The following is a 17,078-nucleotide window of genomic DNA, read 5'->3' on the forward strand; positions in this document are numbered from 1 at the left end:
CTTTTGAGGTTTGGGTTTGTTTGTTTGGGGGCCACATACAGATGTGCACATGGATCACTCCTGGTAGGGCTCAGGGACCCCTAAGCAGAGTCAGGGATCAAACTCGGGTCAGCCGTTTGCAAGGCCAGCATCTTCACCCCTGTCTATCACTCTGACCTTCTCCTGAGGCTCACTTCAAACATCTCCATCCTGACAAGATCTCAGAATCTATACTTTGTCCTCCCCCTCTCATTTCCTGACCATCTAATTCCAGGCTCTACCCCCTCTGGGGGCCCTCGCAACTTTGGTCACTATCAGGAGACAGTCTATTGATCCAGCAATATTTTATTTCCTGGTTTGGACATGAAAAATGCAAGTGGTAGAAGAATTGATAGATTAGAGTCTCATCGAACTTAAAATGTTCATTTATATGATATAAATATATAATAGTTGAGTTTCTTGCCATATTTATATAGTCTGTGAGTATATATGCATATATACACAATATATATCTATAATGTGTCTGTATGATCTCAAAATAGCCATCTGTGTACATGTGTGTGTACATGTCTGCACAGACACTTTATCTATTGACATCAAGATTAAGATTGTAGTAATTAGAGAATTCTTATGTTTTTTTGTTTGTTTTTTGTTTTGGATCACAACCAGAAGTGCTCAGGTGTTACTTTTGACTCTGTGATCGGGATTACTCCTGGTGGTGCTTGGGGGACCCTATGGAATATCGGGAATCAAACCCAGGTTTGGTCGTGTACAAGGCCCATTTGTGGGCCCCCCACCCGTAGCTGTCCTGTAGCTCCAGCCCCACTTCTTGTGCTTTGTACAGGCAATTTGTGTGTTGGTCTTCCCAAGTCAATCTTGTGCCACTTTAGTACCCAATAAAGCATGACTCAATTCAATCTGAAAAGTTGGCATTGACTTGAGCAGAGCTGTACTGTCAACTGAAGGAAAAGCAGAGGACAGGTTGGATCTCCAGAAAGCTGAGCTTTGATGAAATCTTGGAGAGGATGAAAAAATAGTATCACCATTTGTTTGCAGGTTGGGGACAGGGTAGCCCTGGAACATAGCCATTGGAGACTGTTCCTGGCTCTGCATTCCTGAGTCACTCCTGGCAGAGCTCAAGACTGATGGGGGGGCACCTAAGGGGGGGACTAAACTGAGCCAGCCACAGGCAAATTAAGTGCCTTCCCCCCTGTGCTATCTCTCCAACCTCACCATTTTCGTTCATCTTTAAGTCATGTCTCTGCTGTGGATGTTTCACACTGATTCTACCTCTGCTCTTTGTGGAAGGAGCTAGTCCTTTCTTGTGCTCTGGTTTCAGAAGAAACCAATGAAGAATTGCATGACCATAAAAACCAACAAAAGGACCAAAAGCATCCATACATATTCAGACAAGAACTCCTAGTTCCTCTAATCCTCAATTGGATAAACTTGGAGCAGCACACAGCATATGTCTCTCTCCTTTCTCTTCTCTCTGTGTGTGTCTCTGTGTATCTCTGTCTGTCTTTGTCTCTGTACCTCTGTCTCTATCTCTCTGTCTCTATCTCTCTCTTTCTCCACTACAATGACTATCCAGGTGGGAAAGTTGATGGGCAAAGTACAGGAGATTAAGACAGCATCAAGTCCAGGAACCAAAGGATCTGCTTTGCTGACAAGTCCCATCCTGGGGCCAGAACTTAGTCTCTCTGCTGGGTCACCTCGGTTATTTCTGGAAAGCTCTAGCCCCTGATATCACTATTGAGCTCTAGTTTGGGCATTCGGCTCCATGGACCCCCAGGAGGGCTCTGAGTAGATATTGAACTGGTTCCCTGAGCCATTGGCCAGATTATTTTTAGTCAGCTGTCATGATGTTAAATGCTGAAGCAGGCTCCCCTCGTCTTTCTTTCATCTCTTACCTGCAATATAGGTGTGTGTGTGTGTGTGTGTGTGTGTGTGTGTGTGTGTGTGTTTAAAGCATTGTGGTGATATTACCCACAAAATTACTCTTGCTTGGATAATCCCAACTGGTTATCCAACACTGAATTGGTGCAAACTTCATGCAGTCCTCACCCCCACTTCACTAAGGTGGGAAGAAATGGGATATTGGGCTGCAGAGACATGAGTTGAGGGGGGTGGAGCAAATTCTTTCCTATTACTCCCTTTTCAATCTGGACTCACAGGAACACTAAACTCATTACCCTCCCACAACCTTCTCTGCCTCGCTTAGTACTTACTGGCTCTTAAATATTTTTTCAGATTAAAAAATCACTTTATTTAAACACCACAGTGTATAAGGTTGTTCATAATACAGTTGCTTTTTCCCCACAGTTACAAGATTGTTCATGATTAAGTTTCATTTATACAAAGACCAATACCCTTTATTAGTGCATGTTTCGTTCCACCAGTGTCCCCAGTTTTCTTCCTGCTCTCTCCCTGCCTCTGGGAAGACAATTTTTTTGTTTAATCTTTTTCTCTCTTCCTTTTTCACCTTTTAGATATTGTGGCTTGCAATACCGTTACTGAAGTATCATACATATCACTTTATCTTCTTTCAGCACCCAGTTCTTCTCTAGATTGATCATTTCCAATTCGCTTTGTCATAGGGTCTCTTTGCCCTAATTGCACTTAAATTTTATTTAAAAAAAATGAGTCCCTGAATAAATCAGTAATCTTCATTTAACTTCCTGCCCCCTCAAAAATAGATAGATAGTACAGCTTGCTTTGCACATGACTAACATGGAGTCCATTCCTGGTGCCCCAGATAGTCTCTTACCAGACCCCTCCAGTTTTCCAGGAGTGATTCTGGGACACAGAACTAGGAATTATCTCTGAGGACAGCCATGTGTGGTCCCAAAGAAAACAAAACCCCAAACAGGATTTCAACCCACTTTCCTGCGTTATGGCCAGATAAGAAGTTTCGCTCTTCACTTCTTATGCTCCTATAATGAACCTAGATTCTTTTTCGTTTCTTTTCTTTTAAAGCAGGGGTCTCAAACTCGCGGCCCATGGGCCGTTTGTGGCCCTCCGTACAACATTTTGTGGCCCTGCCCTAGAGGAATCTTTTTTTGTTTTGTTTTGTTTTAGTTGTTTGGGTCACACCCCCCAATGTTCAAGGCTTACTACTGACTTTGCACTCAAGGATCACCCTGACTTTGCCTCCTGCGGCCCCCAGGTAAATTGAATTTGAGACCCCTGTTTTAAAGTTTTTGGGGCACTACCAGCAATGCTCCTGGCTTTGTACTCAGGAATCACTCCTGGCAGTGCTTGGGACCACAGTGGATGCTGGAAATCAAATGGGGGTTAACTGCACACAAGTCAAGTGTCTTCCCACTGTACTATTCCTCTGGCCCACTAGTTTATTTTTCTGTCTAAATTTGCTTGTGGTGCTGTGTCTGACAGCATCGGCACTCCATCCACATTTGTGGCTTCGGAAACTCAGTTTATTTCTCTCTCTGACCTTCACTTTGCCCTCTAGAAACATACATAACTGGGGGTTCTTGCTTCGGTTTCAGGGTCCTTCAGGTAGCCACTCGACAATCCCTATTCTTCCATCAATATGCTCATAACACAGAGTCCAGCACCCCCCCCCATTCTATTTCTCACCCCTTTCTTCTCTCAACTAGTGCCCAGCATGAAACTACTGGGTGACTTGCCACATTTTATTACTGTGGGCCACTTGCTCTTTTTTCCCTCTGAGACTGAGTCTGTCCATCCATCGGCCCAAAAGCCACCTTCTGCTCAATCTCTCCCTTCAGGGACCTTTTTGCTTTGCTGTTTCTGCAGCATGTAGCTCTGAGCCCACATGTCTTAGCAGAAGCATCATCATTCAAGCTGGGATCTGCAGAGTGAGAACAAGAGTTCAGGGTTTACTGGAGGGGAACCAAGCTCAGGGCCCTTCCCTGTGTCATAAACTCCTGAGCAGAGGCCCAAGGGCTGAGGGACACACGCAGAATCCCCAAATTCCACAAGCAGTGGGAAGCGCACAGCTCTGCTGGATGAGAAAGGGGCATAAATCTCAGCCAGGCAAAGCTAAGTGGTAACGGACTTTCAATTCTGTCATCCCGGGTTAATGTGCAGAATAAATTGGGAAGGCAGCAAAAGGCCTTAACATCCCAATTCATTTGAAGAAACAGGAGTAAGATGAGTGTCGAGAGGGAAATGGAGGCCATTACAATGTTCCCTAGTTCCCCGTTGGATGATTATTGAATAATATTTTTATTAAAAATTTCTAGACCATTTGGTAACTAAAGCTATTTATAAGGCACTGACTTTGCAGCATTTCGGCAAGGCATTGACTGTCTGTGAAAATAGACCAGCCCCAAAGACCCCCACTGAGGCCAATGTGAATGATTTCCAGGTATTAGCATGTACATTCTGGTATAGCAAGTACTTCCAGGTATTTGGCAAGTACTTTTGGGTTATACTTCTTGGCCCTCCCAGGGACCATGGGAGGAAACCAGCTTGGCCCTCCAAATCCTCTGGCCATTGACTCCCAGTTCATGTCTCATTCTAGTTTCCAGATCTACAAGGTGAGACCCATGAACGGACTCAGCCCCAAGGCGCCTGGGACAGACAGACTGAGCCTCCATTGAACAAAAACTTTCCTTTTCCAGAAGAATCTTGACCTTACCCTCCTCTTAGCTACTACTGGGGTTTGGTGGGGTCCTCTGTGGGCATGAAATGAATACTCATTATTGTTCCACTGGACTTTCTACTCCCTGTGCATACCAATGTTTCTAGTGGGCCCCTTGGCCAATTCATTCTAGAATCTTCCAAAGGAATGCCAGGGAACTCTTTTTGACAGGGAATAGAAGCTCGGTTAAGAATTTGCATGACTGGGGCCGGGTAGGTGGCGCTGGAGGTAAGGTGTCTGCCTTGCAAGCGCTAGCCAAGGAAGGACCGCGGTTCGATCCCCCGGCGTCCCATATGGTCCCCCCAAGCCAGGGGCGATTTCTGAGCACATAGCCAGGAGTAACCCCTGAGCGTCAAACGGGTGTGGCCCAAAAACCAAAAAAAAAAAAAAAAAAAAAAAAAAAGAATTTGCATGACTCTGGCCTACACATCTGGGCCTCCTTCAGTACTGGCAGGAAGGAGAGGAGTGTCCCTGAGTATTTCCACTTGGTGTCTGAAGGGAAGTGGGGTTCTTACTGGCCTGTCTCATTAGCAAACTCCATTTCCCAAGGGTATTGTTCTGGACTGCAGGCACTAGAAGTGATTTAAGAATCCAGCACATAGAGGCCCGAGAGAGCATGGAGGTAAGGCGTTTGCCTTTCATGCAGAAGGACGATGGTTCGAATCCCGGCACCCCATATAGTCCCCGGTGCCTTCCAGGGGCAATTTCTGAGCAATAGAGCCAAGAGTAATCCCTGAAAGCATTTGACAAATATTGGTTTTGTGAATAGTCAACCCCACATTAGTCCTATATTCAATAAATTGTAGGTTATGACACAGAGACAACTCCTGTCACCCCTCTAGGAGTCCCCATTGGCTGGATTAGTGAATAGTCAACCTCACAGTACTCATGTCTCCTATAGACTGTGGGCTTTGACGTGAGCCCACCGCCTTCACCCCTCCTTGGATTCCCCATTGGAAAGTAGTGAGTAGTCACACCCACATTAGTCACATATCCATGTGGGTCACGACATAGAGCCCACTTCCATCTCCTTCAGGGCTCTCCCTTGCATGGAGGGTTGAGACGTGGGACATCGAGTAGACAGAAAGGGGTTTTGGACAGTGTTTGCTCCCTGTGGGATGCGGATTGTCTGGATACTCATAACAGAAGTGGTAGGTCAATGGACTCCAGAATGGGCATAGAGAACAAGCCGAGAGGTGGGGGCAGGAGTAGTGGGTGGATAAATCAGCTGGGGTGGTGGTGGTGGTGGTGGGGTAGAAGGATAGGACAGGACCCAGGAAGAAAGTTTTTGAGGCCTAGAAAGTTTCTGAGGCACAGGGGTTAAGGTGCCGACCTTGCATGTGCCTAATCCTGGTTCCATCCTAGAGCCACATAGGGGCCCCCAAACCCCACCAGGAACGACTCCTGAGCACTGAGTCAGATATAAGCCTTGCACGCTGCTGGGTGTGGACCTGAACTCTACCCCCCAAAAAGGTTTAGCTTGTTATTGCCTGAGAATAAAAGTCCATGAAACTGGGGTGCAAGAAGGAAAGGCCCATGGATCTGGATGTGGGAAAGGAAGGCTCGAGGATCTGGAGCACAGGAAGGAGAGGCCCTTGGATTCTAGCCACAGGATCAACAGTGACTGGGCCCAGTTCATGCCTGTGGAGGTCTGGTTGGGTCACACCTGGGGTACAGAGTATTGGGGCTCAGGTTACTATATATGGGCCTTCTCCTTTACTGCATCCAGGGGCCCAGCTCCCTTGCCTGTGCTGGCTCTGGGAGTGCTGCCTATTCTACGATATGCTTCTTCTGGGGCTGGAGAGATAGCATGGAGGTAAAAGCATTTGCCTTGCATGCAGAAGGTTGGTGGTTCAAATTCCGGCACACCATATGGTCCCCCAAGCCTGCCAGGAGTGATTTCTGAGCAGAGAGCCAGAAGTAACCCCTGAGCGCTGTCGGGTGTGACCCATAAACAAAAAAGAAATCAAGATATGCTTCTACCTCAGTTTATCCTTCTGTCTCTGACCATTGCACCAGTTTTCACTGTGGTACCATGAGCCTCCCAGGGGCTTGGGTGAGAGAGGACAGTCCTGACCCTTTCCAGGATTGTTCCAATTAACTTCCTAGTGGACATCTCCTGCATGACCTGGCAGGTCTGTCAGAGCAGGAAGTTTGCCCCCTGTGAGCCTTTGGCCACAATCAGAAGTCTTGGTTGACAGAGGTGAGTCAGCAAGGCCACTGGCTGGGTTCAGAATATCTGAGGGCTTCTGTGGGAGATGCACCAGTCATGATGAACAGGACAGAGATTCAGTCCCAAGTGAGCAGTGACTATTTATAGCTTTTGGGGGGAAAGCACAGGGGTGGGGTTTGCTTATAACAGTTCCAGGTTAGCTGCTCTTCTCCACATGAAGCTAAGTGACATGGGATGATTCCAGCTTCTCCCAGCTGCTGGGAAAGGGGGGTACTGAGGGGCTTCACCCAGTTCTTGCTCAGAAGGTGCCTTAGTCAAAGATAAGCCTCATTAGAGCATGAGCATCCATGGGTCCTTATGGGAAAGGATCAATCATGCAATGACCAAGAGACAGTGTCTTCCTCTAGCCAGAATGAAGGAGGAGGAAGAGGAGGAGGAAGAACATCAGGTGGTCCTGAGTCGGGGCTGAGGCAAGGCCCTGAGGATAGAAATTAGGAGGCAGAGTGATAGAATAGCAGATAAGGGACTTGCCTTGTATGTAGCCAATCCGGGTTCAATTCCCAGCATCCCATACAATCCCCCAAGCAGGAGTGATTCCTGAACACAGAGCCAGGAGTCAGCCCTGAGCATCACTTGCTATGGCCCTGCTCTCTAGCTGCAAAGTGGGGTTAAAAACAAGACAAAGGCCTCTCTCTCTCCCAGAGCTGTTAGGAACCACTTTGTCTTCCCACCGCTTTGATGGTGATCCAGCAGAGAGAGATTTATCTGGGCTTTCAGCACCCAACTCCATCATTCTGAGCAGTCCTTCCCAATTGTCTCTTTAACTGTGCCTGAGAACTGCGCGCCCTTCCTGAAAAATATCTCTCTTTCTCACGCTTCGCTCTTCTTTGCCTGAGCCCAGATATATGGCTTTGGGGACTTGGGCTGCTCATTACTTGGGCGTAAATCCATCAAGCAACTTCTGACCAGCCAAGCTCCGGCCGCTGGCCAGAGCAGCCGAGAGACAGGCTGGCGCAGCCTCCAGCGAAGTTGGTAATGCAGGGACTTGAGTATCTCCAGGAGAAGGGAAATAGGATTCTGAACCACAGCAAGAGTTTGGAGGCCTCCCAAATCCCCTCAGTCTTCCTCTTCTTGCTTTCCCATCCCTTCAGTTTGCCCCTTCACAGAACTAGAGAAGGACAGTATTAGCAGCTACTTAATTTGAATAGGGATTCCAATTAAATTTGAATTCAAAAATTAAAAAACTTCAACAAGTGCCAGCCAGGTGGAGAGCTAGAGAACTAAGTACAGACCTAGGCTCCTAAGGGGTGGTGTTTGCACAGTGGGCAACAGCACCCCCTACAGGCCGCACCTGTTTGCACGTTAGGCTACAGTTCCCGCTAGTGGCCGCGCTTATTTGTTTGTTGGTCTGCAGCGCCCCCTTGTGGCCACACATTGCATATTGGGCTACAACACCTCAAATGGCCACACTTGTTAGCTCATTGGCCTCCAGCACCCCCTAGTGGCCACACTTGTTGCTGCATTGGCAGCAGTGCCCAGCACTTGGCCAGAAGGTGCATATCCCAGGGGCCGTTGTTTCATTTTATGAGAATGTGTCTGTCTGCCAGGGTGCAGAGGGTTCCAATTGGTTATTCAGGATCAGTTTAATATTTTTTAAAAAATCATCAGGTGACCACTCTCCTTGAAGTACTTTTATTTTATATTAAGAACATGAAGGGGAATTTTTAAAAATTTATCTTTAGGGGCTGAAGTGGTGGCACTGCTGTAGGGCATTTGCCTTGCACATGGCTGACCTAGGACGGATCGCAGTTTGATTCCCCAATGTCCCATATGGTCCCCCAAGCCAGGAGCAGTTTCTAAGGGCATAGCCAGGAGTAACCCCTGAGCGTCACCTGGTGTGGCCCAAAAACAAAAAGAAAAGTCTTTAAATACTTTTTAATTTTTATTTTATTTATTTATTTTATTTATGGGGCTGGAAAGATAGTACAACAGTAGGGCGTTTACCTTGTACGTGGCAGACCCAGGACAAATGGTGGTTCAATTCCTGGTATCCCATATGGTTCCCTAAGCCTGCGAGGAGCGATTTCTGAGCATAGAGCCAGGAGTAACCCCTGAGCGCCGCTGGATGTGACCCATAAAAAAGTTAGCTTTATTATCCTTGATATCGCTATTTTTCTCTGTATGATAACTTTTCTGGAATTGTTTATCTTGGTCACTTTTTATTATGGTATTGAAACAGAAATTTACCATCCAGATTTTTTTTTAAGTAGTCATGCTCCTTTTCTACCAAGTTTGTTTTCTAAGTGTACAAGAGGTCACCCAAAATGCACTCCCATCTTCTCCCTGCTCTTTCAGCACTCATATCTAAGGAGATGGCTCCCTCTAGTGGTCACTGCATGGAAAAAAGTTCTCAGCACTTGTGCTGAAGCTCTTCTCTGCTAGGAGGGGTACCTTGGGGGTTGGGGTGTTGCTGGGAAGAAGTGCCACATCCACATAATGACAGAACTCAGCTGGGGAGTCAGGGCTTAAAGGCCTCTTGACATTGCTATAATGAGGTCAGAACCCATGAAAGAGGTTCAAAGCTCAGTTGGCACCCCCAGAAGAGAGAACCCCATTAGCAAGCTGGTGAGGGCTGGCTCAAAGCCACTTCGCAAAACCACTTTGCAAATCCTTCCATCCCCTGAGTCACATCCCTGGGATTCCTTTCATATATACTGGATGGTTCTGCAGGGAGCAGAAGGAATGTTCTACATCTTCCCGTTGTTCCTCCAAAGCCCAGAAATGGCACGGGAGTAGGCCCATAATTTTGCCTTCCCAAGGCTCAGGGGGATCTCTTCAGGGATGCTGGGTTGCTACTTCCAACCTCCATTGCTGGTAATAAGTCAAGTGAGAAAACCACTGGAAGAGAAATCACTAACAATGATTTCTCCTACAAGGAACAAATGATGCTTTTTTGATGTTTGTTAACCCAGCCCAGCCCAGATATCATAGCTATCTCTTACTAACCAATGAGGGTGGATATGGGCATATTCCTTAGAATCTGGGGTTGCATTGTGCTTCCTGGAAAAAGTGTCAAGATGGAGGGGTCCCCATCTGCCAGACTTGGCAGACAGTAAAGCGAAGGACCTGTGTTCTCTCCAGGGATGGAAAGGCTGTGGTGCCTCACAACCCTGGATTTGACTTTTCTCTCTTATAAGATATTAACTGTGTATGTGAGGCTGTGAGCCTCAGTTTCCTCATCCCACAAATGGAAATGGAGTGAGCACTCCTGGCAGGAAATGTTTGTGGGAGCTTGGGAGGCATTCCTGAATCAGTCTCTTGGCCCAACTTAGACTAGAAAATTTGCACCTCAGGTGCCACTAGGGGGCACTGTAAAATCCAGGGGGTGTCAGTGGCCTCAGGTGCCACTATGGGACACTTTTTTTTTTTTTTGGGGGGGGGGGGGTCACACCCGGTGGTGCTCAGGGGTTACTCCTGGCTGTCTGCTCAGAAATAGCTCCTGGCAGGCACGGGGGACCACATGGGACTCCGGGATTCGAACCAACCACCTTTGGTCCTGGATCGGCTGCTTGCAAGGCAAACACCGCTGTGCTATCTCTCCGGGCCCGACACTTTCTAAATGTTGTCTTTAAAGGGTCGATTGTTGTGGGGTGTGTGCATGACTCAGTGGTAGCATGAATTTTGTCTCTTTGGAGCCCTGGGTTCCTTCCTCAGCACCACCAAAAAAGTAAATAAATAATAGGAATCTCAAGGCTGGAGAGATCTCTATATCTCTCAGGGCTGGAGAGAGAGTACAACAGGGAGGGCACTTGCCTTGTGCATGACCAACCTGGGTTTAATCCGCAGCATCCCATAGGGCCCCCTGAACCTTCCAGGAGTGATCCCTGAGTGCAGAACCAGGAGTAAGTACTGACCAGGTGTGACACAAATGAGAAATAATTAAGAATCTTAGGAGAATGAAGTGTCCTCTACATTCAGACATCTATGGAGCTGGGCACTGCTGGCATCATGGATGTGGGAGGAGAAACTAAATCTGCTTGGCCCACTGAAGTTTCCTCTGATGGTTCTTGAAGGGAAACTTCCTGCTCCCACCTTGGGTAGGGCCAGTTTCAACTCCTGGGTGAAGTGGGGTCAGAGAGGATGGACACCCCCAACTAAGCAAGTGCCAGCTGCATCCTCTCAGAGATGGGACCCCAAGTTCCTTGGCCCTACCTATCCCTGCACGCCATCTCCCTCTCCATAGGCAACTCCCCATCTGATGAGTCGGAGGAAAGGGAGAGGGACCCCAAGGTACTGACATTCCCTGAGTACATCGCCAGCCTCTCCGAGTCGGGCACCAAGCGCATGGCGGCTGGCGTGCGGCTCGAGTGCCGGAGCAAAGGCCAGTGCCCCTCGTCCTGCCCCCTGTGCCATGTGCCTGCCAGTCCAGAAGCCCCCGCAGAGCCAGTTCTGCTGGAGGTCACCAGAGCAGCCCCAATCTACGAGCTGGTGACCAACAACCAGACCCAGAGGGTGAGTGAGAGCTGTGGCTTCCCATGGGCTAGAGGGGCTGTGAGGGTGCAGGGGGAATGTGGGAATAAGAAGTGTGAGATGTCACCTAATAATCTCATTTGCATGTTTTCATATTAAGCTCAATCAGCGCAGCCACCACATACACCCTTGTGACTCAGGAACACTTTGAGAAAACCTGGGAAGAAGGTAGCTGGGGAGACCACACAGTCTCTGTGCAGAGAGTCTGGGGGACAGTTGGGGGGGGTCAGGCTGGCATGAAAATGTACCTGTTTCCCAAGGTGGGGGAATGCTGCAAATATCTGGGGACTGCAGTAGCCTCAGGAGGCCACCAAGTGGCCCTGCAATGCCCTCAATGGCCACTGCAAAAATCCAGGGGGCTTCAGTGACCTCAGGATGCCACTAGGGAAACTTTTTGAATGTTGGTTAGAAAAGGTAGATGTCCAAGGGGAAAGGGGAAAGGTGGTGGTGGTGGAGAGACACTGAGTGGTTCTTTTTTCCGAAAAGGTGAGTAGGTCTAAGAACTCCAGGCTATTCTACATCTGGTTCTTAGAATAAAACAAGGCACAGACATGGCAGATCAAAAACATATGCACCACCAACTTGGAGGGTGCAGAGAGCGGTTCGGGGGCCAGGGCAGGAGATGCACAGCCAAGGTGGCTCATCCATTGGGCATGACCTTGTAGATGCAGCAGAGTTTTTTTTTTCCTTTCTTAGGAGACTCCTAAGGTATCCCTGTTTGTCCCTTAAAGGATATATTCGGGTCTCCACCACCACTACTACCACCACCACCACATATTTCTTTACATGAGTGCTGGAGACTGTTTTTCCATGGGGAATATGGAGCTGCATTGTTCTCTTTGGTCTGATAAACAGGAGGGTCCCTTGGAGACCTGTTTTGTGTTGGTCTCATAACAAAACAAATGGTTAGAGAGCTGAGGGTAGGGGAAAAGGATGTCCACTGTGTTGTACTCCCATCATCTTACAAGTTGCTCATTTTAGTTTGCAAAAAAAACATGGGGTACAATAGTCAAAATATGACAGTATTACTGGAGAAAGATAAAGGGGCATAAAGATTGGTGGAGCTGGAGTTGATAGTACAGTGGGGAGGACATTTGCTTTGCATGTGGCCGACCCCGGGTTCAATCCCCAGCATCCCATATGGTCCCCTGAACCCTGCCAGGATTGTTGAGTGCAGAGCCAGAGTAAAGCCCTGAGCACCTCCTGGTGTATTTAAAAATAAAAAACAATAATGAAGTGATTTATGGTCCCTGAGTGGATCAGATCTTACCCCAAAGTAACAGCCCATGATTTTGATAACAAACGTTTTTCCAGAAAATCTGGAGCCAATAAATAGGTAGATGCTGCCCCCTGCTGGCTACATTGTGTAAGGCACACAGCTCTGTCTCCACGCTCTAGGATTTCATGCTTGGTTCTCTTTCTTGCAGCTCTTGCAAGAGGCCACCATGAGCTCTCTGTGGTGCTCAGGGACTGGCGATGTCATCGAGGACTGGTGCCGCTGTGACGCCACCGCCTTCGGAGCAGATGGGCTCCCCACATGCGCGCCTCTCCCACAGCCTGTGTATGATTCCTTTCTCTTGCCTCCTTGCATGCATTCCTCAGTGCTGTTCTGTAGACCCCACCTGCAAGGGTTTGCAAGGCTGCAGGCCGGTGCCTGGTGGGTAGAGGGACTTTCACAGGCAGGACTGTGCCCTGCCCTTGAGGAGCTGCTGGCCCAGGAAGGGAGGCAGAATCCCAGCTGTCCACGTCACAGGTCTGGAGAGAGGAGTTGGCTGAGATGGGCGGTGGGGGAAGTGTTAATGAACAAGGAGACATTTGAGTTTCTCCTGGATGCAAAGAAAGCAGTGATATGTGGCCGAAAGGTCTGAGAAGTGTAGAAGGGCTGGAGAGGGAGGACAGCAGGGAAGGTGTTTGCCTTGCACACAGCTGACCCAGGCACAATCCCCAATGTCCCATAGGGTTCCCCAAGCCCCACCAGGAATGATTTCTGAGCACAAAGCCAGGAGTAAGCCCTGAGTATTACCAAGTGACAAGAGGAGGAGGAGGAAGAAGAGGAGGAGGAGGAAGAGGAAGAAGAAGAAGAGGAGGAAGAAGAGAAGAAGATGAGAAGGGGAGGAGGAAGGGGTTGCAGGAGGGGGAGGAGGGAAAGGAGGAGGAGAAAAAGGAGAAGAGGAAGAAGGAGGAGGAGGAGGAGGAGGAGAAGAAGAAGAAGAAGAAGAAGAAGAAGAAGAAGAAGAAGAAGAAGAAGAAGAAGAAGAAGAGGAGGAGGAGGAGGAGGAGGAGGAGGAGACTTTCCTTAAGGGCACCAAGCACATTCAGTTTTCTAATCAGACTGTAGAAAGATTGCTTCTGTTTTAGGTAGGGAGGACTTTGGAGGTGAGAGGGTAACAATGACAGTGGACAGGACCCAGTGGACTTGGCAATTGAAATCAAGGAGAAAGGAGACAGAGCATGGATTGGAGTTGAGTAGATGCGAGGAGGGTTCTGGAAGGGCTGGTCTGGGTGTTCTGGAAGTTCTAGAAAGATGCTCAGGAGCCAGATATAGAAGATGCTGTGGGGAAAAATAGTTGAAAATACACAAGAGTAAACAGATCTTGATCTACCCCATAACAAGTGAGAAATATCCATCTAAGGTAGTAAGGGAGGCCCAGGAAGATGGTGTTGGAAAGACAGGTGTAGTATCTAAGAAGCCACAGGGAAGACAGTATCAGCTCATCATGGCAGGAAGAACTACACCCTGTAGGTGTGGAATCACTCAGGGATCTGTGTGTGCTCAGGGATCACTCTGAACTCTGCATTCAGGTCACTTCTGTTGAAACGGCATAGAATGGCAAGATGGAACTCAAGTTGGTTGTGTGCAAGGCACACAACTTGCTGTGCTATTGTTCCAGCCTTTGATTACATCTGAACCTCTTCACTCTTTCCAGGCTCAAGACCACAGTAGCCTGATTTTCCCCCAACTAGATGCAGCTCTAAAGGATTTGACTTTTCCTTGTCAATTCAAATTACCCTTTTCCCCTCACTGCAGTCAATCTCAATTGCTCAATGTTTTAATTGTTTTATTATTGAGCATTGGAAATAACAGTGCATTCTAGTTCTCCATCAGCCGTTGTAAGTCATGCGCATGTCCACTTCTTAGCAGAGTTGGGCCTGAGCCCATTATTTTCATGGAACCCAAGTTCTCAGAAAGACTTGATGTTTTCTTTTAATGCCCTGGTGCTTTTTCTGCAGAATCTCCATGCACATGTGATTTTCATTAATGCCTGTGTCAATGCCCAATGTCTGGGGCCTCATCCATCCTCCGTGTCAGGGGCAAGCTATGCATGGGCAAGCTTTCTTGAGGGAGAGCTACAAAACTACATCTCTAACTGCTTCATTGTCTCTCCTGTGGCAATGCCTCACTCTTAGCACCCACAGGCCCTGGGCTTTCTCATCAAAGTTCAGATCACATGGATGTGTCTCTGTAGGTCATTCGGTCTATCCTTAAAAAAAAAAAAAAGGAATGTGGGCTGGGGGGAGTGATAGCATAGTGGGGAGGGCATTTGCCTTTCATGTGGCTGACCTAGGTTTGATACCTGGCCTCCCATATGGTCCTGGATCCTGTGAGGAGTGAATCCTGAGTGCAGAGCCAAAAGTAACCCCTAAGAATGGAGCTTGCCTGTTTCTCTCTCTCCTATATATTTGTACCATGTGGGGGTGTTTCAAGAAAACCTTATTAAGGGGCCAGAGTGATACCACAGAGGTAGGGTATTTGCCTTGCAGGCGGCTGACTGGGGATGGAGCCAGGTTTGATCTGCGGCATCCCATATGATCCCCTGAGCCTTCCAGTAGTGATTTCTGAGCACAGAGCCAGGAGTAACCCCTGAGCATCACTGGGTATGGCCAAAAAACAAAAGCAAAAACTCATTAACTGAGAGTCCTGGATTTGGGGATCCCCTTTATAATGACCCCTTGTTACTATTTTGTCTGGTGACCCTCAGTCTACAGGTCAGGGAGACAAGGAGAGCGAGGGGGGGAGGGAGGAAGAGAGAGAGAGAGAGAGAGAGAGAGAGAGAGAGAGAGAGAGAGAGAGAGAGAGAGAGAGAGAGAGAGAGAGAATATCCCAAGGGAGGGGTACAGGAGCAGGCTGGAAAGAGCTGGGAAAACTCCCAGAAGTCAGTGGTCTTGGAAAAAATGGGGAATGGGGGGGGGTCAGTGAGAACCCCAAGATTCTAGCCATGAAGGCAGCAAACTTATTGAAATTATCTTTGAAGGTGTCATTTATGTTTGCTGAGTTTCTCCACAGGGCTGGGGAATGTGGCAGGAAAACGCTGGTTTGGGATCAGTAGAAGCCAGGGAGGGAAAGGTTTGGAATGGGCCGAAGGAGATGCAGGGAAAAAAAAACCCTCCAGAACAGACTTAGATGCAGAAACCAGAAAAAACAGACGCCAGATCCTGCCTCCGGGAGAGTGAACACGTGGCTCTTTCAGTTGCTCTGGAACACTTTGCTTCCCACTAAAATCAGCTCTAAAGCACAGCCAGCGGGTGCCCGGGGCCCCATTAGGGAGCAGACAGGGTCAGATGTTTCCCACAGGGCAGGGCCTACTGTGCAAAGCCAACTGCAAACCTGAGTTCTTGCCTTGCGCTGTAAGGATCAACTCAGCAACCCTTTTGCAAGAGCAAACCCTGGTGAATTCACCAGCCCTGTGGGTTACCCCCCCCCCCAACCCTCCCACCCCTGGAAGCAGCTCCTCCTCCAACTTCTTTGCTTATTTACAAACTTGGGGTTCCTCATCTTGCATGAAGAATGGAACCTCACGTCCATAGAGCTTTGAGAACTTGCAAAGAAAACAAGCAAGTTTGCTTTAATCAAGCTTAGAAAAACAGGTGCTATGGGGCTAATCCTGGCTGCTTTGTGCTCAGGGATGCTCCTGGTGGGGCTTGGGGAGGGGGAACCCTGTATGGTGCTGGGGATTGAACCAGGACTAGTGCGATGCAAAGTATGTCTATGCCTTCATTCCCAGGGCAGTGCTCCCCAGATCAACTCTCTGCCTGTGTGCATTTTAGGCTCCGGCTGTCCACGGCCCATGAGCCCAGCAGCACCCTGGTGGTCCTTCAGTGGGAGCACTCAGAACCCCTGATTGGGGTTCACATCGTTGATTACCTCATCCGCCAGGAAAAGGTCACAGACCGCATGGATCACTCCAAAGTGGAGACAGGTCAGGACCCCGCACCCTCCACCACCTGTTTCATCCAACCAGGAGAAGTGACCAGAGGGAGGCCCCGGGTGAGAAATGTAGAGCTCTGTCCATTGCCGTTCCTCCAGTACTCCAGGATATCCTTCTCCCAACCCCCAGAAAGGCCGACAGCTGTCACCGAAATTGTCTTGTTTTGATTTTGTCAGTGTTTGTCAGAGAGGTGCCTTTTCTCAGCCTCCAGGCAGGCTCTGGTGGAGGAACTGTGCCAGTTGCAGACCTCATCCCCGCCCACAATTAGGAAACAATACCCCGCTAACCTCATCATGATTGCAGAAGAAAACGCCTGCTCACAGCCCCCTCTGGCTAGAGCCTGGGCTGGAGGAGGGGGTATGAATGCTCCGAGGACCCTGTCCTGAAGCTAATTCAGCTGTGGTCACGTCCAGCTAGAATCCCAGAGCATGGGAAGGCCCAGAGGAAAGGGGTAGGGGGTGTGCACTGCATGCTCCTGTTTCTCGTTGGCTGCCCACTAGGACATTTCAGCCCAAAAATATTCCTCAAACTCATGCTGGAGTGTGACACCCCCTCTCCT

General features: G+C 48.6%; 1 protein-coding gene across 1 annotated transcript in view; it reads left to right on the forward strand.

The window, feature by feature from the left end:
* ASTN1 (astrotactin 1) overlaps window positions 1-17,078 on the forward strand; it is a 185,348-nt gene that overhangs the window by 163,396 nt on the left and 4,874 nt on the right. The window contains exons 17-19 of the mRNA XM_049776415.1: window positions 11,026-11,294; window positions 12,740-12,873; window positions 16,359-16,510. Of these exons, the coding sequence (XP_049632372.1) occupies window positions 11,026-11,294; window positions 12,740-12,873; window positions 16,359-16,510 (555 nt within the window). The remainder of the gene's footprint in view (window positions 1-11,025; window positions 11,295-12,739; window positions 12,874-16,358; window positions 16,511-17,078) is intronic.

The sequence above is a fragment of the Suncus etruscus genome, chromosome 7 (assembly GCF_024139225.1).
Source record: "Suncus etruscus isolate mSunEtr1 chromosome 7, mSunEtr1.pri.cur, whole genome shotgun sequence".
Taxonomy (NCBI): domain Eukaryota; kingdom Metazoa; phylum Chordata; class Mammalia; order Eulipotyphla; family Soricidae; genus Suncus; species Suncus etruscus.